The sequence below is a fragment of the Neolamprologus brichardi genome, chromosome 3 (assembly GCF_056152115.1).
Source record: "Neolamprologus brichardi isolate AB-2024 chromosome 3, ASM5615211v1, whole genome shotgun sequence".
NCBI classification, from domain to species: Eukaryota; Metazoa; Chordata; class Actinopteri; order Cichliformes; family Cichlidae; genus Neolamprologus; species Neolamprologus brichardi.
In genome coordinates, this window is record NC_142106.1 from 36,428,758 (window position 1) to 36,452,671 (window position 23,914).

At 51.3% G+C, this 23,914-nt stretch overlaps 1 protein-coding gene across 1 annotated transcript; it reads right to left on the reverse strand.

The window, feature by feature from the left end:
* Positions 1–7,463: 7,463 nt before the first annotated feature.
* Positions 7,464–23,826, reverse strand: LOC118455654 (uncharacterized). The gene is made up of 12 exons (XM_087838316.1): positions 23,712–23,826; positions 21,456–22,757; positions 16,576–17,633; positions 15,583–15,963; positions 13,882–15,102; positions 10,153–10,456; positions 9,760–9,971; positions 9,365–9,429; positions 8,926–9,277; positions 8,683–8,744; positions 8,386–8,573; positions 7,464–8,271 (listed from the first exon to the last, which is right to left on the reverse strand). The coding sequence occupies exons 1-12, from the start codon at positions 23,824–23,826 to the stop codon at positions 8,036–8,038; spliced, it is 5,496 nt and encodes a 1,831-aa protein (XP_087694442.1). The 3' UTR covers positions 7,464–8,035.
* Between the last annotated feature and the right edge of the window lie 88 nt (positions 23,827–23,914).

Below are 23,914 nucleotides of genomic sequence, written 5' to 3' on the forward strand. Positions count from 1 at the left end.
GGAGAAGGAGACTGGAGGCCAAGATCAAGGTGTTGCAGAGGGAGGTTAGCCAACTGTCGGAGCTGCAGAAAGACTGGAGTAATACTGGATAATATGGGAGAACAACACAGTGGCTAGTAGATCTAAGAGTAGACCACAGAAACCTCCCTGAACAGGATCCAGTAACCATCACAGTGGCAGAGAAGAGCTTCCAGTATGAAGAATTACTTACTCTCACTGGTAAGGGACACCTCGTCCAGCATCTCCTCTCCAATCATAAGTTGGACTTTCTTTGCCTGACTGAAACGTGGCAACAGCCCAATGATTTGGTTTCACTTAATGACTCCACTCTGTCTGAGTTTGTTTACACCTGTCAACCTCGCAACTCGGGGAGTGACGGGGTGTCGTGAGAATTCACCGGAAGCACTGGAAAGTTCTCCCTGTCCCTGCCCCTCCCATTCATTTGAATACATTGCATTACAGCTCCCTGGATCTACCCAACCATTATTATTATATCTTATTATACGTACTGTTTATCGGCCACCTAAGCCAAATAAGGAGTGAAGGGACGCTAACTGAAGCTGCACAGGGCACACAGGTGGCTCAGGATGCAACGGCTGGGGCTGTGCAGTGCAAAAAGTCCAGGATTTATTAGAGAGATGTGGTCCCCTGCTGGCTGTATGAACTCACTGATGCTTCCAGCAGAGGATGGAAGTGACTGAGCAACTGACTGAATTGGTGAAAGAGCTAATGACTGAACTGGAAACAGAGCTGATGCCTGAGCTGAAGACTGAGCAGGTAGCAGAGCTGATAACAGAGCTAGAGACTGAGCTAATGACTGAAGTAGAGCTTGTAGTGGTGGTTGTAGTAATGGTGGACAAGGTAACTGATCTAATTCTCCTGAGCCTCCTGAACACAAGGAAAAAGGCTGGACGGGCTCACCTGAGCTATCAGCAGAGACAGGAATGGGTGCAGGCACCTGCTGGGCACTAGCCGCTCTCACCCGAGGAGTAGGTACGGGTGCAGAGGTAGGCTGCGTCCTGGCTGACCTTACCCTGGGGACCGGCATGGGTGCAGGAGCAAACCAGTCACTCCCACCCGAGGAGTAGGTACGGGTGCAGAAGTAGACGGGTTCACGGCCGCCCTCACCCTGGGGGCCGGGACCGGCATTGGCAATAGCTGGGCAGCTGCTGTCCCCACCCAAGGAGCTGGTATGGGTGCAGAAATTAGCAGAGCCTCAGCCAGCCTGGGAACCAGATCACGGACTAGCTGGACCTCAGCCTCCCTCACCCGAGGAACTGATACGGGTGCAGGGGTACGCTGGGTCTGAGCTGTCCTGGGAGCAGGAGCACAAGGAGGCAGAGGAGATGGCTCAGAAAACACTGACTCATCAAAAATAGGTTTTAAACCCTTTTCACCATGATTAACTGTTTTTAAAGTCCATGGTTTAACAGTCTTAGAGTGGGGATGACTGAACCAGACTTGACAAAACCTGAACTGACAGAACCTGAACTGAATGTCTTAGTACTAGTAACATTGAACCCTGTTAAAATTGTGAGCATAGTCTTAACATGAGGATTATTGTCCTTGATTCCTCCCTGCTCATAGGGAGCAAAATTAAAAAACTTCCCAGTGTACATCATCATCCAAAAGGGAAGTTCCCCACAGATCAGAGGTGAGTTTATTACTTTTAACATCAGATGGGATGTGAGAACAAAAGTCATTGTCACTCACCACCGTGAGTTGCTCAGCAATGTCCAGTTTATGGCGGCGTGTGCGCTGCTTTCTTTGAGCAGAGGAAGCTGGTGGAGCGAGCAACTGAGCCTCTGGTGCACAGAATGGTGACGCTGAGGCTGGAGTGTGAGCACCTGAAGTCACACGGAGGACTCCGACTTGAAGCGGGCGAAGTTTGGATGCAGGCGGAGCAACAGGTGGGGACTTTCGGCAGCTGGTGGGTCGGGTGCCACGGAAAATGCGCTCGTAGTCGGGAGCACGCCACGGCTTCCAGCGGAGCTGGAAGGCTGCCTTCCGACGCTTGTTGAGCTCGCGGTCTGCTGAGTCCATTATATGGTCAGGTTGTTCTGTCACAGTCTGGCAGAGGCAGACTGTATGTGTTTGCAAAAGAAAACTCAAATGCAGACCAAAAACAGAACGTGAATTGGATTAACAGAAAACGGGCAGTTTATTAAGGCTGGCAAAATAAATACAAACAAAGGGCATGGGTGAAACTAAACAATAACCTAAACTGGGTGAACTAAAACTAAAACATGAAATAACCTTAAACATGGTGAACTGACATGGATACCTGAAAACACAATGTGAAATAACAGACGACCTAACAAGGAATGACTGAAAACACACGGACTAAATACACACAGGAGGTTAATGAGGGAAGTGGGAACACATGGAGAAACAGCTGACACACATGAACATAACGACATCACAAGGGGAGAGTAAAACTAAAAACATTGAACATAGGAACACAGGACCCCTTCAAAATAAAACAGGAAACATAATGAGATGCAGACATGACAACACGAACTTGACAACATAAGACACACAGACATGAAACACACGAAGGGCAAGGGAGACTTCACAGGGGTTGAAAAAACAAGGGGAAACTAATAAACAAATTAACTTAGATAACTTAAACAAAACATAAACATCAGAATAAACCAAAACTCAAAAAAGCTGGGTCAAAAGACCCAGGATCGTGACAGCCTCAGTACCACATAAACTGCAAGATTAAACTGACTAAACTCATCTGTGCGTTGCCTGGATTGACTACAAGAAAGCCTATGACTCGATGCCCCACTCATGGATCCTGGAATTATACAAGATCAACAGAGCCTTAAGTTCATCAAGAATTCAAAGGGAATGTGTTGAACAACACTTGAAACCAACTTCAGGCCAATAGCACAAGTCACCATCAAGTGCACGATATACCAAGGAGATGCCCTTTCTCCAATGCTATAAACTGACAATACTGGCTATCAATACTGAATATGGAATGGAGCAATCATCAGCAGTTCAGAAATAAGATCCATTGAGATAGGAGCCTACCACACCAGACATACCCCAGGCGCAGGATGTTTAAAAATGCCCCTGAGACAATCCAGCACATAACAGCAGGGTGGAAGATGCTAGCAGGAAGGGCATACAACACCATAGCCAAGTGACTGGCATAGCATATAAGAAATCTGGAGGTGGCGGTTGAGAATGACCAAACTAAGCTCCTATGAGACTTCCAGATACAGACAGACAAATTGGTGATAGCTAGTTTGTCTTCTGGTGATAAAACTGGTGATAGCTAGTTTGTCTTTTCCACCACTACTATGTGGTGGAAAAGACAAACTAGCTATCACCAGTTTGTCATTATGCAATGTACTGTTTATAAGATTGGGGAAACCTGCAGTCAGCTGAGACTGAAAAAGTCACTTGGATGAGTAACAAAATGTTTCTCCCACTGAAAACGCTAAGTCCAGATGAACAGAATCAACTTTTGGAGATTTACTTACCTGGATGATTGAGCATGCATAAGATATGGGAGATTGTAAACTGCTAGCAGTTAAGCCAGCCTTTAAAGAGTGTTGTCTTTGGTTAGAGAAACCTGAACAACATTTAATTATCTGAACTGATTGCAAAAATGTAATTTACCTGAGAGCTGCCAATAGGCTCAATGTTTGCCAAGGCTATTGGTCTCTGTTTTTTGGCCACTTTAATTTCTCCATTTCTGTTTATCCATGTTCCAGAAAGCTCAAACCTGTTCCCAATTCTCCACCAACCTTGACCAACCAGACCCATAAAACATCCTGCCATCCAGCTGCAAAGTGGGTTCCCTCATGTGGGACATTGAAGAAATCATCCACCAGAAACTTCTGAATGAGCCAGGCCCCAGTACCATTCCACCAAATCTACGCTAAGTTTCCACTTCTGCTCGTTCAGCGGTTATTCACTGGGCTCACACTGCCAGGTTCACCTGTAATCCCAGAGTGATTAGAACCCTTTTTTGATTAAACAGTACTTTTGGTGGAATACTTTTGAAAGAGATATTAAAGAGATACATAGTCACCTGTTCCATCTGCACACGCAGCAAAAATAGCACCTAGTGTCCTTCAGGATTCCTCCGGCCACCAGCCACTCCTCACTAACCATGGTCTCACATTGCCATGGACTTGACAGTTTGCCCACTTCCTCTGGAAATATGGTTATCCTCTCCATAACAGACATATTTTCAGCACATTTTGTTGCCCTCATAAACTACCAACTGCGTCTGAAACTGCCAAATTACTTACTGTTGTTGTTTTACTGTTGTCTCTTGGCAATCCTCTAGAAATAGTTTTAGACAGAAGTTCACTTCTCAGGTCTGCACCAGTCTGGGAGCAAAGGCCAGTCCTGGATTCCACCCACAGACTAATAGCCAAACCAAAAGACTAGTTCAGGAATTGGAACGAGATTTCCATTGTGTCACAACTCAAAACCCCGCTACCTGGTCTTCACAACTCCCATGGGTAGAATATGCACACAGTTCTCTTATCTCATCTGCTACAAGCCTCTCACCTTTTGAAGTATCCCTAGGGTACCAACCATCCATGTTCCTCGAGATTGAGCCAGATCGAGTAGTTCTATCCATCCAAAATCCAACGGGCACAGACACAAGAAGCAAACCAGCAAAGCTATTATGCAGATCTCCCCCAAAAGCCCCCCCCCCCCAAGATATGAACCTGGAAACTGGCTATTAATTTAGCATAATATTTATTTAGTCCAAGTTGAATGTAGCTCAGGCAGTGGCTGAAGAAAAAATTGGGTGTGGGAGGAGTTCGGAGAGGCCATATGTGTGTGTAAATAGTAGGTTCGCGTGTGCTTAGAGGGTCATGTGAATGCCATTATTCTTTGTTTGGGTTTTACGTCACATTGCAGGTTGTCTGAAACTAGTCATAAATGTATTTGTGACTGTTATAGAAAACACAGTAGGAAATGAGCAGAGAAAAATATTGTTTTATGAAGAAAATTGCCTTGACGGATAAATATTATGACTAGTGGGAGGGGCAATGGAGTATATGGATAGGCTATCAGAGCTACCTGGGAGTCTGTCAGATGGATACTGTGAGGGTAACAAGTCGGCTGCTTCAGCCACTTGAGCTTTGCTAATAGATTTTTTGTTTTGTTTTATTTTGGATTGAGTTATTTGTTCATTCTTTTTGTAAATAATCCTTTGTGCACTTGGGAGGCTGGCATAATAAAGTACACACTCCAAACACTTCCTGACTATGCCTACATTTGAGAAGGCCCCACAACACCATGGAAAAGGCTTTTGGACTGCCTCAAAGAGGTTCCAGCAAACCGTCAGGTGACTCGGGAGGGGAAAGCGGTGCTCTACCTGCACTCTGCATAGTGCGGGTGGAGCGCTACTGACTTTGACTGAGAAAATTGTCAGGCAGTGGAAGGAATACTTCGAGGACCTCCTTAATCCCACTGGTACGTCTACCATGGAGCAAACAGAGTGTGGGGATGAAGGGGATGACCCGGGGGCAAGGTCACTGAGGCAGTTAAACAACTCTTTGTTGGCAGAGCCCCTGGGGTGGATGAGGTCCGCCCTGAGTCCTGGTAGGTACAATGTTACATGGAGATCAGGGGCAATACCTCTGGATTGGCAGACGGGGTGATGGTTCCCATCTTTAAGGAAGGGGACCAGACCGTGTGTTCCAACCATAGGGGCATCACACTCCTCAGCCTCCCTGGGAAGGTAGGGTGCTGGATGTCAGGGTGCTGGAAAGGAAAGTTTGTTTGTTAGTCGATCCTCGGATACAGGAGGAATAATGCGGTTTTCATCCATTGCTATGGGCCATTCGATCCTTATACAACCACTGCAAGAGCTCGGTCTGCATGCAATAAGTTGGACTCATTCCCGGTGGGTAATGGGCTCTGGCACGGCTGCCCTTTGTCACAGATTCTGTTCATAATTTTTATGGACAGAATTTCTAGGCATAGCCTAGCCCTCATCTCAGAATGTCATCTCTGCTTTTTGTGGATGATGTGGTTCTGTTGGCTTCATTGGGTGATGGCCTGGTTACGAAATATATATATATTCTTAGTGCTTATTTTCTGATTAGATTGTTTTATGTATTTTAATAATAGAGGCCTTTATAAACCAAGGCCAGATGTGAGAAAGAACTAGGTCAGAGGGTAACAGGTCGCCTAGCAACAGAGGCTTTAGTAAGGGGGAGTTAAGAAACAGGAAGTTTAGTGCAGAGCTGCAGAGGCATATTAATAAAATACAGGAAATCAGACAGAAAAAGCAGAACTAAGTAACACACACACACACACACACACACTAGTCCGACCAGAAGGAGTTGTTTTGAATGAAACTGTGTGTGTCTGTGTGTGACGTATAGCAGAATTATATATACGTATTTTGGCTGACAATGCCTTTAGAACTGGGGGTGCGTGCTCGTGTCTGCAGTTCTCCATTTCCGGAAATGTACAATAAAGATAATTTTTTGAGCTTTGACCACTCTGAGTCGGAAGTCTTTCTCTTTAGCCAAAAGAATTCCAAAGAACCGAATTTAATAGTCTCCAGCTCACACTTGAACAGTTCGCAGCTGAGCGTGAAGCTGTGGGAATGACAATCAGCACCTCCAAATCTTAGGCAATGGTTCTCAGGTGGAAAAGGGTGGAGTGCCCACTCCAGGTCAGGCACGAGTTCCTGCCCCAAGTGGAGGAGATGAAGTATCTCGGGGTCTTGTTCACGAGTAATGGGAGAAGGGAGCAGGAGATTGTCAGGTGGACTGGTGCTGCGGCTGCAGTGATATGGATGCTGTACCAGTCCATCGTGGTTAAGAGGGAAGTGTAAAAACAAAGCTCTCAATTTACCAGTTGATTTGTATCCCTACCCTCAGCTATGGTCACGAGCTGTGGGTAGTGACCGAAAGAACAAGATCATGGATACAAGTGGCAAAAATGGGCTTCCTCCGAAGGGTGGCTGTCCTCTCCTTAGAGATCCTGGTCCTCCACATCAAAAGGAGCCAGTTGAGGTGGTTCGGGCATCTGACAAGGATGCCTCCTGGGCGCCTCCTGGGTGAGGGAGGTGTATGATCCAGGCATGTCCCACCGGGAGAAGGCCTGGGGCAGACCCAGGACACGCTGGAGAGATTATATCTCTCGGCTGGCCTGGGAACGCCTTGGTATTCCCCCAGACAAGCTGGAGGAGGTGGCTGGGAAGAGGGAGGTCTGGGCTTCTCTGCTAAGGCTGCTATCCCCGCGACCCGGCCCCGGATGAGTGGAAGAAAATGGATGGATGGATGAATGGATCGATGGACATATTTGGAAGGTATGGCTCTCTCTTGCAAGCTCACCCCCCGACATATCTGAGTCTGACACTATCAGGTTGTGAGAAATTATTGCAAATATTAATTTAAGGAAACGACATAACAGAAACCAATCTGTAAATATTCTGTTTTTATTAAAGCTTTTTACATGCAGTTGTTGCACATCTTGAAAGTTTCCTGATTCGCTTTTTATTTACCCAAACCTAAATAGTGATAATTAACAGTGTTAATTTCTCATAAAGATGTATTCTGGTCATTTTGACTTTTCTTACAGAAAATGTGCAAATTAAAAGAAATTTCACAGAATACATGTAAAGATACTTTTTTAAATACATTTGTATAAATAAGAAAAGTGACAGTGCATGTTTTGGGACACCTGAAGATCTATTCTTAACACTATTACATGTAATTTGTGATATATACTGTGTATGATATATATAAAATAGAACTCAAAATATATAATTTTACAAGCATTTAGAAACAATGAATTGATGTAAAGAATGAAAAAATGCTGTTCAGGGCAGGGTCATTCCCACCCGAAAATATTTTAATGTAGATAAACATACTAGAGCTACTCTTTCTGATGTGTCCAACTAAAGTGCACCTGAACAAACCCAACAACCCTTATAAATAATAACATATCAGATTTCTGCTGACATTACATTTTTTTCATGTTATTAAAAGAGATCGTGTTCTGTTGGCCTTTCACATGGAAACCAGCACAGATGCTATTGCTGGCTTGATAGAAGGCATAACAACAGCACCAGGAGGAAACCAATTCTGGGATTAATCTTGTGGGATACTCCACTTGAAACTGTAGTTGTAGGTACAACAGTTGTAGCTGAAGCAGTAGTGGAACTAGTAGTCAGTGCAGCAGTAGTGGAACTAGTAGTCGGTGCAGCAGTAGTGGAAGTGACAGTGGTTGGTAGAGGTGTGGTGGAATTGTCCGTGACAATGACAGGAACTATAAAATATTTTTCAAAAATAGATTAATATATATTTCTGTACAGACTAAAATAATTTATTTATCACTGATTAATTACCAAACTAACTTTTGTTTGCATTTTCTAATACTCACCAGAAGTTACTGATACCGTCTCAGGAACTATTTGGATGGTGAAATTAATGCTGGACCTGTTAATAGCATCTCTTAAAGCTTCAACAATAGTAATATTATCTGGGACTTGTGCATTGGGAATTGTTTGATTGAACACAAGCTCCACCAATGCCTCAGTTCTATCCACTCGTTTTTGGACTATAACAGATCTGTGTCATGAAAGAGAGTGAGGCAGATGTTACATGTCACTTTTAACATTCAAAATGAAATTTAATTAATAAGTGTGTGAAAAATAACCAATGTTAAAAAAACATCTACCTGAACCCAATCACAATGGCACCGATGAAGTTAAAATATTCTGCTCTGTATATTCTATAACACTGCAAAAAATAAACACAAAAAATTTTTTAAACCAGGTGAAACAACTTCAAAATTACATTATCTAAAAACCCTTATTTAAAACACATCATTTGAAATACATCTATCTTTTGCTTCTAGATTTGTTCTCTAGATACTGTTTCAGTCAATATGTAATTTGTATTAAGTTCAAATATTACTCACCGTCTCTTCAACTCGTTTTTTGCGATCTTGATATGCACTGCTGTTAGGGTCTGCGAGATCAGGTACATATGGTTCAAGGAACTGTAGAAACAGAACAATTTGGACAGGTCCAGTTGGTGCTTTTGTAGTTGGGATAGTAGTTGGAGTTGCTGCAACTGTTGTTGTAGTTGCAGTTGTTTCTGGTGGAGTGGCTGTTGTTGGAGCAGTGTCACTGATGTTGATGGAGGCCCTTTCGATGTCAAAGCCGTTCACATTTGAGGCTTGCCCGATCAAAACATTCCTAATCTCAGTGTAATTTGGGACAGAAAAGTTTACAAACTGAAGTTCCATGGTGTTTATGACTGATCCCTTCCTGCAAATGCAGAAACACAAGTTATTGTTTTGAATATTAGCTTTTTAGGTCAGTGCCCTACATGATATGTCAAAATATGGAAATTACCTGAAGCTCACCACATCCAAGGAGAAAAAGGAAGAGGGGAAGGCCTTACTGTAAACAGGTTCAATCTACACACACAAAAGAGATTTTCTTAAAACTATTTTTTCTGTTGTTTTTTTTTTTTTTTAAATATTTGACATATTTGACAATGTATGAACATTATAGACATCTCCTTGTGTGTGGAAAGTTCATCCCTTTGAATGAAGGATAACAAAAAAGAAATTATATTGAACTAAAGCGCTCTGTAGGTATTAAAACAGACTGATGTGTTAGGATTACGGTCATGGTAGAGGTGCTTATGTAGTAAACTTAACATGAAAATATTGTTGGAAAAGGGTATTAACCTAATACTGAGAGGAAATTAATTTCACAAAAGATTTTGGGAAAAAGTTACTGACCTGTTTCTTTATCATTAAAGATCGACTTGTAAAGGCTGCAGATGATGGATTCAACAAGTCTGTTTCAAAATTGCTCTGAAGTGATCTGAATGTGACATATCTCACTACTGTATCCCTGCCAGTTGTTGGAGGGGTTTTTGTGTTTTGAACTGCTGTTGTGGTTGTTGAAGGAGCGGTCATGGTAAATGGAAGGGCTGTGGTGGAGGGCGGGGCTGTGGTGGTTGATGGGGAAGGGGCCGTCAATGTTGGAGGTGCAGTCGTAGTTGTTGTTGCGGCTGTTATGGTTGTGAGAGATGCTGTTGTGGTTGTTGGAGCTGTGGTTGTGGTTGTTGGTGTTGCTGTTCTGGTTGTTGGAGCTGCAGTCATGGTTGTTGGTGCGGCTGTTGTGCTTGCTGGAGCTGCACTCGTGGTAGTTGGAGCGGGTGTTATGGTTGTTGGAACTGCAGTTGTGGTTGTTGGAGCTGCAGTCGTGGTTGTTGGTGCGGTGGTTATTGATGTTGGAGCTGTAGTTGTGGTTGTTGGAGCAGGTGCTGTGGTTGGTGGAGCTGCAGTCGTGGTTGTTGTTGTGGCTGTTATGGTTGTCAGAGCTGCTGTTGTGGTTGTTGGAGCTGTGGTTGTGGTTGTTGGTGTTGATGTTGTGATGGTTGGAGCTGCAGTCATGGTTGTTGGTGCGGCTGTTGTACTTGCTGGAGCTGCACTCGTGGTTGTTGGAGCCGGTGTTGTGGTTGTTGGTGCGGCTGTGGTGGTTGTTGGAGCGGGTGTTGCGGTTGTTGGAGCTGTAGTTGTACTTGATGGAGCTGCAGTTGTGGTTGTTGGAGCGGTTGTAGTGGTTGTTGGAGCTGCAGTCGTGGTTGTTGGTGCGGCTGTTGTGGTTGTTGGAGCTGCAGTCGTGGTTGTTGGACCTGCAGTTGTGGTTGTTGGTGCGGCTGTTGTGGTTGTTGGAGCTGCAGTTGTGGTTGTTGGAGCGCTTGTCGTGGTTGTTGGAGCTGCAGTCGTGGTTGTTGGAGCTGCCGTTGTGGTTGTTGGTGCAGCTGTTGTGGTTGTTGGAGCTGCAGTCGTGGTTGTTGGTGCGGCTGTTGTGGTTGTTGGAGCTGCAGTCATGGTTGTTGGAGCTGCAGTCGTGGTTGTTGGTGCGGCTGTTGTGGTTTTTGGAGCTGCAGTTGTGGTTGTTGGTACGGCTGTTGTCGTTGTTGGAGCTGCAGTCGTGGTTGTTGGAGCTGCCGTCGTGGTTGTTGGAGCTGCAGTCGTGGTTGTTGGTGCGGCTGTAGCGGTTGTTGGTGCGGCAGTCGTGGTGGTTGGAGCTGCAGTTGTGGTTGTTGGAGCGCTTGTCGTGGTTGTTGGAGCTGCAGTCGTGGTTTTTGGAGCTGCAGTCGTGGTTGTTGGTGCGGTGGTTATTGATGTTGGAGCTGTAGTTGTGGTTGTTGGAGCAGGTGCTGTGGTTGGTGGAGCTGCAGTCGTGGTTGTTGTTGTGGCTGTTATGGTTGTCAGAGCTGCTGTTGTGGTTGTTGGAGCTGTGGTTGTGGTTGTTGGTGTTGATGTTGTGATGGTTGGAGCTGCAGTCATGGTTGTTGGTGCGGCTGTTGTACTTGCTGGAGCTGCACTCGTGGTTGTTGGAGCCGGTGTTGTGGTTGTTGGTGCGGCTGTGGTGGTTGTTGGAGCGGGTGTTGCGGTTGTTGGAGCTGTAGTTGTACTTGATGGAGCTGCAGTTGTGGTTGTTGGAGCGGTTGTAGTGGTTGTTGGAGCTGCAGTCGTGGTTGTTGGTGCGGCTGTTGTGGTTGTTGGAGCTGCAGTCGTGGTTGTTGGACCTGCAGTTGTGGTTGTTGGTGCGGCTGTTGTGGTTGTTGGAGCTGCAGTTGTGGTTGTTGGAGCGCTTGTCGTGGTTGTTGGAGCTGCAGTCGTGGTTGTTGGAGCTGCCGTTGTGGTTGTTGGTGCAGCTGTTGTGGTTGTTGGAGCTGCAGTCGTGGTTGTTGGTGCGGCTGTTGTGGTTGTTGGAGCTGCAGTCATGGTTGTTGGAGCTGCAGTCGTGGTTGTTGGTGCGGCTGTTGTGGTTTTTGGAGCTGCAGTTGTGGTTGTTGGTACGGCTGTTGTCGTTGTTGGAGCTGCAGTCGTGGTTGTTGGAGCTGCCGTCGTGGTTGTTGGAGCTGCAGTCGTGGTTGTTGGTGCGGCTGTAGCGGTTGTTGGTGCGGCAGTCGTGGTGGTTGGAGCTGCAGTTGTGGTTGTTGGAGCGCTTGTCGTGGTTGTTGGAGCTGCAGTCGTGGTTTTTGGAGCTGCCGTTGTGGTTGTTGGTGCAGCTGTTGTGGTTGTTGGAGCTGCAGTCGTGGTTGTTGGTGCGGCTGTTGTGGTTGTTGGAGCTGCAGTCATGGTTGTTGGAGCTGCAGTCGTGGTTGTTGGTGCGGCTGTTGTGGTTGTTGGAGCTGTGGTTGTGGATGTTGGTGTTGATGTTGTGATGGTTGGAGCTGCAGTCATGGTTGTTGGTGCGGCTGTTGTACTTGCTGGAGCTGCACTCGTGGTTGTTGGAGCCGGTGTTGTGGTTGTTGGTGCGGCTGTGGTGGTTGTTGGAGCGGGTGTTGCGGTTGTTGGAGCTGTAGTTGTACTTGATGGAGCTGCAGTTGTGGTTGTTGGAGCGGTTGTAGTGGTTGTTGGAGCTGCAGTCGTGGTTGTTGGTGCGGCTGTTGTGGTTGTTGGAGCTGCAGTCGTGGTTGTTGGACCTGCAGTTGTTGTTGTTGGTGCGGCTGTTGTGGTTGTTGGAGCTGCAGTTGTGGTTGTTGGAGCGCTTGTCGTGGTTGTTGGAGCTGCAGTCGTGGTTGTTGGAGCTGCCGTTGTGGTTGTTGGTGCAGCTGTTGTGGTTGTTGGAGCTGCAGTCGTGGTTGTTGGTGCGGCTGTTGTGGTTGTTGGAGCTGCAGTCATGGTTGTTGGAGCTGCAGTCGTGGTTGTTGGTGCGGCTGTTGTGGTTTTTGGAGCTGCAGTTGTGGTTGTTGGTGCGCTTGTCGTGGTTGTTGGAGCTGCAGTCGTGGTTGTCGGTGCGGCTGTTGTCGTTGTTGGAGCTGCAGTCGTGGTTGTTGGAGCTGCCGTCGTGGTTGTTGGTGCGGCTGTTGTGGTTGTTGGAGCTGCAGTCATGGTTGTTGGAGCTGCAGTCGTGGTTGTCAGAGCTGCTGTTGTGGTTGTTGGAGCTGTGGTTGTGGTTGTTGGTGTTGATGTTGTGATGGTTGGAGCTGCACTCGTGGTTGTTGGAGCCGGTGTTGTGGTTGTTGGTGCGGCTGTGGTGGTTGTTGGAGCGGGTGTTGCGGTTGTTGGAGCTGTAGTTGTACTTGATGGAGCTGGAGTTGTGGTTGTTGGAGCGGTTGTAGTGGTTGTTGGAGCTGCAGTCGTGGTTGTTGGTGCGGCTGTTGTGGTTGTTGGAGCTGCAGTCGTGGTTGTTGGACCTGCAGTTGTGGTTGTTGGTGCGGCTGTTGTGGTTGTTGGAGCTGCAGTTGTGGTTGTTGGTGCGGGTGTTGTGGTTGTTGGAGCTGCAGTCGTGGTTGTTGGTGCGGCTGTTGTGGTTGTTGGAGCTGCAGTCATGGTTGTTGGAGCTGCAGTCGTGGTTGTTGGTGCGGCTGTTGTGGTTTTTGGAGCTGCAGTTGTGGTTGTTGGTGCGCTTGTCGTGGTTGTTGGAGCTGCAGTCGTGGTTGTTGGTGCGGCTGTTGTCGTTGTTGGAGCTGCAGTCGTGGTTGTTGGAGCTGCCGTCGTGGTTGTTGGTGCGGCTGTCGTGGTTGTTGGAGCTGCAGTCGTGGTTGTTGGTGCGGCTGTTGTGGTGGTTGGAGCTGCAGTCGTGGTTGTCGGTGCGCTTGTCGTGGTTGTTGGAGCTGAGGTCGTGGTTGTTGGTGCGGCTGTTGTGGTTGTTGGAGCTGCAGTCGTGGTTGTTGGAGTTGCCGTTGTGGTTGTTGGTGCGGCTGTTGTGGTTGTTGGAGCTGCAGTCGTGGTTGTTGGTGCGCTTGTCGTGGTTGTTGGTGCGGCGGTTGTGGTTGTTGGAGCTGCAGTCGTGGTTGTTGGTGCGGCTGTTGTGGTTGTTGGAGCTGCAGTCGTGGTTATTGGTGCGGCTGTTGTGGTTGTTGGAGCTGCAGTCGTGGTTGGCGGAGCTGCAGTCGTGGTTGTTGGTGCGGCTGTTGTGGTGGTTGGAGCTGCAGTCGTGGTTGTCGGTGCGCTTGTCGTGGTTGTTGGAGCTGCAGTCGTGGTTGTTGGTGCGGCTGTTGTGGTTGTTGGAGCTGCAGTCGTGGTTGTTGGAGCTGCCGTTGTGGTTGTTGGTGCGGTTTTTGTGGTTGTTGGTGCGGATGTTGTGGTTGTTGGTGCAATGGTCGTTGATGTTGGAGCAGGTGTAGTGGTTGTTGGAGCAGGTGTAGTGGTTGTTGGAGCTGCAGTCGTGGTTGTTGGAGCGGGTGTTGTTGTTGTTGGAGCTGCAGTCGTGGTTGTTGGTGCGGCTCTAGTGGTTGTGGGAGCTGCAGTTGTGGTTGTTGGAGCTGCAGTCGTGGTTGTTGGAGCGGCTGTTGTGGTTGTTGGAGCTGCAGTCGTGGTTGTTGGAGCTGCCGTTATGGTTGTTGGTGCGGCTTTTGTGGTTGTTGGAGCTGCAGTCGTGGTTGTTGGAGCTGCCGTTGTGGTTGTTGGTGCAGTTGTTGTGGTTGTTGGTGCAGTTGTTGTGGTTGTTGGTGCGGATGTTGTGGTTGTTGGTGCAATGGTCGTTGATGTTGGAGCAGGTGTAGTGGTTGTTGGAGCAGGTGTAGTGGTTGTTGGAGCTGCAGTCGTGGTTGTTGGAGCGGGTGTTGTTGTTGTTGGAGCTGCAGTCGTGGTTGTTGGTGCAATGGTCGTTGATGTTGGAGCAGGTGTAGTGGTTGTTGGACCGGGTGTAGTGGTTGTTGGAGCTGCAGTCGTGGTTGTTGGAGCGGGTGTCGTTGTTGTTGGAGGTGCAGTCGTGGTTGTTGGTGCGGCTGTTGTGGTTGTTGGTGCGGCTTTCGTGGTTGTTAGTGCGGCTGTCGTGGTTGTTGGAGCTGCAGTCGTGGTTGTTGGTGCGGCTGTCGTGGTTGTTGGTGCGGCTGTCGTTGTTGTTGGAGTTGCAGTCGTGGTTGTTGGTTCGGCTCTAGTGGTTGTTGGAGCTGCAGTTGTGGTTGTTGGAGCTGCCGTCGTGGTTGTTGGTGCCTCTGTTGTGGTTGTTGGAGCTGCAGTCGTGGTTGTTGGAGCTGCCGTCGTGGTTGTTGGTGCGGCTGTCGTGGTTGTTGGAGCTGCAGTCGTGGTTGTTGGTGCGGCCGTCGTGGTTGTTGGAGCTGCAGTCGTGGTTGTTGGTGCGGCTGTTGTGGTTGTTGGAGCTGCAGTCGTGGTTGTTGGTGAGGCTGTCGTGGTTGTTGGTGAGGCTGTCGTGGTTGTTGGTGCGGCTGTCGTGGTTGTTGGAGCTGCAGTCGTGGTTGTTGGTGCGGCTGTCGTGGTTGTTGGACCTGCAGTCGTGGTTGGTGGAGCTGCAGTCGTGGTTGTTGGTGCGGCTGTCGTGGTGGTTGTAGCTGCAGTCGTGGTTGTTGGTGCGCTTGTCGTGGTTGTTGGAGCTGCAGTCGTGGTTGTTGGTGTGGCTGTCGTGGTGGTTGGAGCTGCAGTCGTGGTTGTTGGAGCTGCCGTTGTGGTTGTTGGTGCGGCTGTCGTGGTTGTTGGAGCTGCAGTCGTGGTTGTTGGTGCGGCCGTTGTGGTTGTTGGTGCGGCTGTTGTGGTTGTTGGAGCTGCAGTTGTGGTTGTTTGTGCGGATGTTGTGGTTGTTGGTGCAATGGTCGTTGATGTTGGAGCAGGTGTAGTGGTTGTTGGACCGGGTGTAGTGGTTGTTGGAGCTGCAGTCGTGGTTGTTGGAGCGGGTGTCGTTGTTGTTGGAGGTGCAGTCGTGGTTGTTGGTGCGGCTGTTGTGGTTGTTGGTGCGGCTTTCGTGGTTGTTGGAGCTGTAGTCGTGGTTGTTGGTGCGGCTGTTGTGGTTGTTGGAGCTGCAGTCGTGGTTGTTGGAGCTGCCGTCGTGGTTGTTGGTGCGGCTGTCGTGGTTGTTGGAGCTGCAGTCGTGGTTGTTGGTGCGGCCGTCGTGGTTGTTGGAGCTGCAGTCGTGGTTGTTGGTGCGGCTGTTGTGGTTGTTGGAGCTGCAGTCGTGGTTGTTGGTGAGGCTGTCGTGGTTGTTGGTGAGGCTGTCGTGGTTGTTGGTGCGGCTGTCGTGGTTGTTGGAGCTGCAGTCGTGGTTGTTGGTGCGGCTGTCGTGGTTGTTGGACCTGCAGTCGTGGTTGGTGGAGCTGCAGTCGTGGTTGTTGGTGCGGCTGTCGTGGTGGTTGGAGCTGCAGTCGTGGTTGTTGGTGAGGCTGTCGTGGTTGTTGGTGAGGCTGTCGTGGTTGTTGGTGCGGCTGTCGTGGTTGTTGGAGCTGCAGTCGTGGTTGTTGGTGCGGCTGTCGTGGTTGTTGGACCTGCAGTCGTGGTTGGTGGAGCTGCAGTCGTGGTTGTTGGTGCGGCTGTCGTGGTGGTTGTAGCTGCAGTCGTGGTTGTTGGTGCGCTTGTCGTGGTTGTTGGAGCTGCAGTCGTGGTTGTTGGTGCGGCTGTCGTGGTGGTTGGAGCTGCAGTCGTGGTTGTTGGAGCTGCCGTTGTGGTTGTTGGTGCGGCTGTCGTGGTTGTTGGAGCTGCAGTCGTGGTTGTTGGTGCGGCCGTTGTGGTTGTTGGTGCGGCTGTTGTGGTTGTTGGAGCTGCAGTTGTGGTTGTTTGTGCGGATGTTGTGGTTGTTGGTGCAATGGTCGTTGATGTTGGAGCAGGTGTAGTGGTTGTTGGACCGGGTGTAGTGGTTGTTGGAGCTGCAGTCGTGGTTGTTGGAGCGGGTGTCGTTGTTGTTGGAGGTGCAGTCGTGGTTGTTGGTGCGGCTGACGTGGTTGTTTGAGCTGCAGTCGTGGTTGTTGGAGCTGCCGTCGTGGTTGTTGGTGCGGCTGTCGTGGTTGTTGGAGCTGCAGTCGCGGTTGTTGGTGCGGCTGTCGTGGTTGTTGGTGCGGCTGTCGTGGTTGTTGGAGCTGCAGTCGCGGTTGTTGGTGCGGCTGTTGTGGTTGTTGGAGGTGCAGTCGTGGTTGTTGGTGCGGCTGTCGTTGTTGTTGGAGCTGCAGTCGTGGTTGTTGGTGCGGCTGTCGTGGTTGTTGGTGCGGCTGTCGTGGTTGTTGGAGCTGCAGTCGTGGTTGTTGGAGCTGCAGTCGTGGTTGTTGGTGCGGCTGTCGTGGTTGTTGGTGCGGCTGTCGTGGTTGTTGGAGCTGCAGTCGTGGTTGTTGGAGCTGCAGTCGTGGTTGTTGGTGCGGCTGTCGTGGTTGTTGGTGCGGCTGTCGTGGTTGTTGGAGCTGCAGTCGTGGTTGTTGGTGCGGCTGTCGTGGTGGTTGGAGCTGCAGTCGTGGTTGTTGGAGCTGCAGTCGTGGTTGTTGGTGCGGCTGTCGTGGTTGTTGGTGCGGCTGTCGTGGTTGTTGGAGCTGCAGTCGTGGTTGTTGGTGCGGCTGTCGTGGTTGTTGGTGCGGCTGTCGTGGTTGTTGGAGCTGCAGTCGTGGTTGTTGGAGCTGCAGTCGTGGTTGTTGGTGCGGCTGTCGTGGTTGTTGGTGCGGCTGTCGTGGTTGTTGGAGCTGCCGTAGTGGTTGTTGGTGCGGCTGTCGTGGTTGTTGGAGCTGCAGTCGTGGTTGTTGGTGCGGCTGTCGTGGTTGTTGGTGCGGCTGTCGTGGTTGTTGGAGCTGCCGTCGTGGTTGTTGGTGCCTCTGTCGTGGTTGTTGGAGCTGCAGTCGTGGTTGTTGGAGCTGCCGTCGTGGTTGTTGTTGCGGCAGTCGTGGTTGTTGGAGCTGCAGTCGTGGTTGTTGGTGCGGCCGTCGTGGTTGTTGGAGCTGCAGTCGTGGTTGTTGGTGCGGCTGTTGTGGTTGTTGGAGCTGCAGTCGTGGTTGTTGGTGAGGCTGTCGTGGTTGTTGGTGAGGCTGTCGTGGTTGTTGGTGCGGCTGTCGTGGTTGTTGGAGCTGCAGTCGTGGTTGTTGGTGCGGCTGTCGTGGTTGTTGGACCTGCAGTCGTGGTTGGTGGAGCTGCAGTCGTGGTTGTTGGTGCGGCTGTCGTGGTGGTTGTAGCTGCAGTCGTGGTTGTTGGTGCGCTTGTCGTGGTTGTTGGAGCTGCAGTCGTGGTTGTTGGTGCGGCTGTCGTGGTGGTTGGAGCTGCAGTCGTGGTTGTTGGAGCTGCCGTTGTGGTTGTTGGTGCGGCTGTCGTGGTTGTTGGAGCTGCAGTCGTGGTTGTTGGTGCGGCCGTTGTGGTTGTTGGTGCGGCTGTTGTGGTTGTTGGAGCTGCAGTTGTGGTTGTTTGTGCGGATGTTGTGGTTGTTGGTGCAATGGTCGTTGATGTTGGAGCAGGTGTAGTGGTTGTTGGACCGGGTGTAGTGGTTGTTGGAGCTGCAGTCGTGGTTGTTGGAGCGGGTGTCGTTGTTGTTGGAGGTGCAGTCGTGGTTGTTGGTGCGGCTGACGTGGTTGTTTGAGCTGCAGTCGTGGTTGTTGGAGCTGCCGTCGTGGTTGTTGGTGCGGCTGTCGTGGTTGTTGGAGCTGCAGTCGCGGTTGTTGGTGCGGCTGTCGTGGTTGTTGGTGCGGCTGTCGTGGTTGTTGGAGCTGCAGTCGCGGTTGTTGGTGCGGCTGTTGTGGTTGTTGGAGGTGCAGTCGTGGTTGTTGGTGCGGCTGTCGTTGTTGTTGGAGCTGCAGTCGTGGTTGTTGGTGCGGCTGTCGTGGTTGTTGGTGCGGCTGTCGTGGTTGTTGGAGCTGCAGTCGTGGTTGTTGGAGCTGCAGTCGTGGTTGTTGGTGCGGCTGTCGTGGTTGTTGGTGCGGCTGTCGTGGTTGTTGGAGCTGCAGTCGTGGTTGTTGGAGCTGCAGTCGTGGTTGTTGGTGCGGCTGTCGTGGTTGTTGGTGCGGCTGTCGTGGTTGTTGGAGCTGCAGTCGTGGTTGTTGGTGCGGCTGTCGTGGTGGTTGGAGCTGCAGTCGTGGTTGTTGGAGCTGCAGTCGTGGTTGTTGGTGCGGCTGTCGTGGTTGTTGGTGCGGCTGTCGTGGTTGTTGGAGCTGCAGTCGTGGTTGTTGGTGCGGCTGTCGTGGTTGTTGGTGCGGCTGTCGTGGTTGTTGGAGCTGCAGTCGTGGTTGTTGGAGCTGCAGTCGTGGTTGTTGGTGCGGCTGTCGTGGTTGTTGGTGCGGCTGTCGTGGTTGTTGGAGCTGCCGTAGTGGTTGTTGGTGCGGCTGTCGTGGTTGTTGGAGCTGCAGTCGTGGTTGTTGGTGCGGCTGTCGTGGTTGTTGGTGCGGCTGTCGTGGTTGTTGGAGCTGTAGTCGTGGTTGTTGGTGCGGCTGTTGTGGTTGTTAGTGCGGCTGTCGTGGTTGTTGGAGCTGCAGTCGTGGTTGTTGGTGCGGCTGTCGTGGTTGTTGGTGCGGCTGTCGTTGTTGTTGGAGTTGCAGTCGTGGTTGTTGGTTCGGCTCTAGTGGTTGTTGGAGCTGCAGTCGTGGTTGTTGGAGCTGCCGTCGTGGTTGTTGGTGCCTCTGTCGTGGTTGTTGGAGCTGCAGTCGTGGTTGTTGGAGCTGCCGTCGTGGTTGTTGGTGCGGCAGTCGTGGTTGTTGGAGCTGCAGTCGTGGTTGTTGGTGCGGCCGTCGTGGTTGTTGGAGCTGCAGTCGTGGTTGTTGGTGCGGCTGTTGTGGTTGTTGGAGCTGCAGTCGTGGTTGTTGGTGAGGCTGTCGTGGTTGTTGGTGAGGCTGTCGTGGTTGTTGGTGCGGCTGTCGTGGTTGTTGGAGCTGCAGTCGTGGTTGTTGGTGCGGCTGTCGTGGTTGTTGGACCTGCAGTCGTGGTTGGTGGAGCTGCAGTCGTGGTTGTTGGTGCGGCTGTCGTGGTGGTTGTAGCTGCAGTCGTGGTTGTTGGTGCGCTTGTCGTGGTTGTTGGAGCTGCAGTCGTGGTTGTTGGTGCGGCTGTCGTGGTGGTTGGAGCTGCAGTCGTGGTTGTTGGAGCTGCCGTTGTGGTTGTTGGTGCGGCTGTCGTGGTTGTTGGAGCTGCAGTCGTGGTTGTTGGTGCGGCCGTTGTGGTTGTTGGTGCGGCTGTTGTGGTTGTTGGAGCTGCAGTTGTGGTTGTTTGTGCGGATGTTGTGGTTGTTGGTGCAATGGTCGTTGATGTTGGAGCAGGTGTAGTGGTTGTTGGACCGGGTGTAGTGGTTGTTGGAGCTGCAGTCGTGGTTGTTGGAGCGGGTGTCGTTGTTGTTGGAGGTGCAGTCGTGGTTGTTGGTGCGGCTGACGTGGTTGTTTGAGCTGCAGTCGTGGTTGTTGGAGCTGCCGTCGTGGTTGTTGGTGCGGCTGTCGTGGTTGTTGGAGCTGCAGTCGCGGTTGTTGGTGCGGCTGTCGTGGTTGTTGGTGCGGCTGTCGTGGTTGTTGGAGCTGCAGTCGCGGTTGTTGGTGCGGCTGTTGTGGTTGTTGGAGGTGCAGTCGTGGTTGTTGGTGCGGCTGTCGTTGTTGTTGGAGCTGCAGTCGTGGTTGTTGGTGCGGCTGTCGTGGTTGTTGGTGCGGCTGTCGTGGTTGTTGGAGCTGCAGTCGTGGTTGTTGGAGCTGCAGTCGTGGTTGTTGGTGCGGCTGTCGTGGTTGTTGGTGCGGCTGTCGTGGTTGTTGGAGCTGCAGTCGTGGTTGTTGGAGCTGCAGTCGTGGTTGTTGGTGCGGCTGTCGTGGTTGTTGGTGCGGCTGTCGTGGTTGTTGGAGCTGCAGTCGTGGTTGTTGGTGCGGCTGTCGTGGTGGTTGGAGCTGCAGTCGTGGTTGTTGGAGCTGCAGTCGTGGTTGTTGGTGCGGCTGTCGTGGTTGTTGGTGCGGCTGTCGTGGTTGTTGGAGCTGCAGTCGTGGTTGTTGGTGCGGCTGTCGTGGTTGTTGGTGCGGCTGTCGTGGTTGTTGGAGCTGCAGTCGTGGTTGTTGGAGCTGCAGTCGTGGTTGTTGGTGCGGCTGTCGTGGTTGTTGGTGCGGCTGTCGTGGTTGTTGGAGCTGCCGTAGTGGTTGTTGGTGCGGCTGTCGTGGTTGTTGGAGCTGCAGTCGTGGTTGTTGGTGCGGCTGTCGTGGTTGTTGGTGCGGCTGTCGTGGTTGTTGGAGCTGCAGTCGCGGTTGTTGGTGCGGCTGTTGTGGTTGTTGGAGGTGCAGTCGTGGTTGTTGGTGCGGCTGTCGTTGTTGTTGGAGCTGCAGTCGTGGTTGTTGGTGCGGCTGTCGTGGTTGTTGGTGCGGCTGTCGTGGTTGTTGGAGCTGCAGTCGTGGTTGTTGGAGCTGCAGTCGTGGTTGTTGGTGCGGCTGTCGTGGTTGTTGGTGCGGCTGTCGTGGTTGTTGGAGCTGCAGTCGTGGTTGTTGGAGCTGCAGTCGTGGTTGTTGGTGCGGCTGTCGTGGTTGTTGGTGCGGCTGTCGTGGTTGTTGGAGCTGCAGTCGTGGTTGTTGGTGCGGCTGTCGTGGTGGTTGGAGCTGCAGTCGTGGTTGTTGGTGCTGCCGTTGTGGTTGTTGGTGCGGCTGTCGTGGTGGTTGGAGCTGCAGTCGTGGTTGTTGGTGCTGCCGTTGTGGTTGTTGGTGCGGCCGTTGTGGTTGTTGGTGCGGCTGTTGTGGTTGTTGGAGCTGCAGTCGTGGTTGTTGGAGCTGCCGTTGTGGTTGTTGGTGCAATGGTCGTTGATGTTGGAGCAGGTGTAGTGGTTGTTGGACCGGGTGTAGTGGTTGTTGGAGCTGCAGTCGTGGTTGTTGGAGCGGGTGTCGTTGTTGTTGGAGGTGCAGTCGTGGTTGTTGGTGCGGCTGTCGTGGTTGTTGGAGCGGGTGTCGTTGTTGTTGGAGGTGCAGTCGTGGTTGTTGGTGCGGCTGTTGTGGTTGTTGGTGCGGCTTTCGTGGTTGTTGGAGCTGTAGTCGTGGTTGTTGGTGCGGCTGTTGTGGTTGTTGGAGCTGCAGTCGTGGTTGTTGGAGCTGCAGTCGTGGTTGTTGGTGCGGCTGTCGTGGTTGTTGGTGCGGCTGTCGTGGTTGTTGGAGCTGCAGTCGTGGTTGTTGGTGCGGCTGTCGTGGTTGTTGGTGCGGCTGTCGTGGTTGTTGGAGCTGCAGTCGTGGTTGTTGGTGCGGCTGTCGTGGTTGTTGGACCTGCAGTCGTGGTTGTTGGACCTGCAGTCGTGGTTGGTGGAGCTGCAGTCGTGGTTGTTGGTGCGGCTGTCGTGGTGGTTGGAGCTGCAGTCGTGGTTGTTGGAGCTGCCGTTGTGGTTGTTGGTGCGGCTGTCGTGGTTGTTGGAGCTGCAGTCGTGGTTGTTGGTGCGGCCGTTGTGGTTGTTGGTGCGGCTGTTGTGGTTGTTGGAGCTGCAGTCGTGGTTGTTGGAGCTGCCGTTGTGGTTGTTGGTCCGGCCGTCGTTGTTGTTGGAGCAGCAGTCGTGGTTGTTGGTGCGGCTGTTGTGGTTGTTGGAGCTGCCGTCGTGGTTGTTGGTGCGGCCGTCGTGGTTGTTGGAGCTGTAGTCGTGGTTGTTGGTGGGGCAGTCGTGGTTGTTGGTGCGGCCGTCGTTGTTGTTGGAGCTGCAGTCGTGGTTGTTGGTGCGGCCGTTGTGGTTGTTGGAGCTGCAGTCGTGGTTGTTGGAGCTGCAGTCGTGGTTGTTGGTGCGGCTGTCGTGGTTGTTGGTGCGGCTGTCGTGGTTGTTGGTGCGGCTGTCGTGGTTGTTGGACCTGCAGTCGTGGTTGGTGGAGCTGCAGTCGTGGTTGTTGGTGCGGCTGTCGTGGTGGTTGGAGCTGCAGTCGTGGTTGTTGGTGCGCTTGTCGTGGTTGTTGGAGCTGCAGTCGTGGTTGTTGGTGCGGCCGTTGTGGTTGTTGGTGCGGCTGTTGTGGTTGTTGGACCAGGTGTAGTGGTTGTTGGAGCTGCAGTCGTGGTTGTTGGAGCGGGTGTCGTTGTTGTTGGAGGTGCAGTCGCGGTTGTTGGTGCGGCTGACGTGGTTGTTGGAGCTGCAGTCGTGGTTGTTGGTGCGGCCGTCGTGGTTGTTGGAGCTGCAGTCGTGGTTGTTGGAGCTGCCGTCGTGGTTGTTGGTGCGGCTGTCGTGGTTGTTGGAGCTGCAGTCGTGGTTGTTGGAGCTGCAGTCGTGGTTGTTGGTGCGGCCGTCGTGGTTGTTGGTGCGGCTGTTGTGGTTGTTGGTGAGGCTGTCGTGGTTGTTGGAGGTGCAGTCGTGGTTGTTGGTGCGGCCGTCGTGGTTGTTGGAGCTGCAGTCGTGGTTGTTGGTGGGGCCGTCGTGGTTGTTGGAGCTGCAGTCGTGGTTGTTGGTGGGGCTGTCGTGGTTGTTGGTGGGGCTGTCGTGGTTGTTGTCGGGGCTGTCGTGGTTGTTGATGCGGATGTTGTTGTTGTTGGTGCAATGGTTGTTGATGTTGGAGCAGGTGTAGTGGTTGTTGGAGCAGGTGTAGTGGTTGTTGGAGCTGCAGTCGTGGTTGTTGGAGCTGGTGTTGTTGTTGTTGGAGCTGCAGTCGTGGTTGTTGGTGCGGCTTTAGTGGTTGTTGGAGCTGCAGTCGTGGTTGTTGGAGCTGCCGTTGTGGTTGTTGGTGCGGCTTTAGTGGTTGTTGGAGCTGCAGTCGTGGTTGTTGGAGCTGCCGTTGTGGTTGTTGGTGCGGCTGTTGTGGTTGTTGGAGCTGCAGTCGTGGTAGTTGGTGGGGCTGTCGTGGTTGTTTGAGCTGCAGTCGTGGTTTTTGGAGCTGCAGTCGTGGTTGTTGGTGCGGCTGTCGTGGTTGTTGGAGCTGCAGTCGTGGTTGTTGGAGCTGCAGTCGTGGTTGCTGGTGCGGGTGTTGTTGTTGTTGGAGCTGCAGTTGTGGTTGTTGTTGCGGCTGTTGTGGTTGTTGGAGCTGCAGTCGTGGTTGTTGGTGCGGTTGTTGTGGTTGTTGGAGCTGCAGTCGTAGTTGTTGCATCTGTTGTTGTAAGAGTTGGGGCTGTCGTTGTAGTAGTTGGATAAGTTTCACTGACAATGATGGAGGCTATATCAATGTCAAAACCTGTCACAATTGAGGCTTGATTGATCAAAACATTGCTAATATCAGTGTCATCTGGAACCGGTGACTCAAATTGAAGCTCCATTGTGTTGATGACTGAACCTGGTCTTTAAATGAAACAAAAATTATAGTTTTTGAATATTTAGGGCTTTAGGTCAGTGCTCTTAACATCA

Bases quoted from the DNA above. Each gene is read 5' to 3' on its own strand.
- LOC118455654 (XM_087838316.1), bottom strand. From the start codon at position 23,826: ATGGAGCTTCAATTTGAGTCACCGGTTCCAGATGACACTGATATTAGC. The intron at 15,103-15,582 runs ACACCCGGTCCA...TCACCAACAACC, and splicing joins CTGCAGCTCCAACAACCACT to ACGACTGCAGCTCCAACAAC. The intron at 10,457-13,881 runs ACTGCAGCTCCG...AACAACCACGAG, and splicing joins CAGCCGCACCAACAACCACG to TGCAGCTCCAGCAAGTACAA.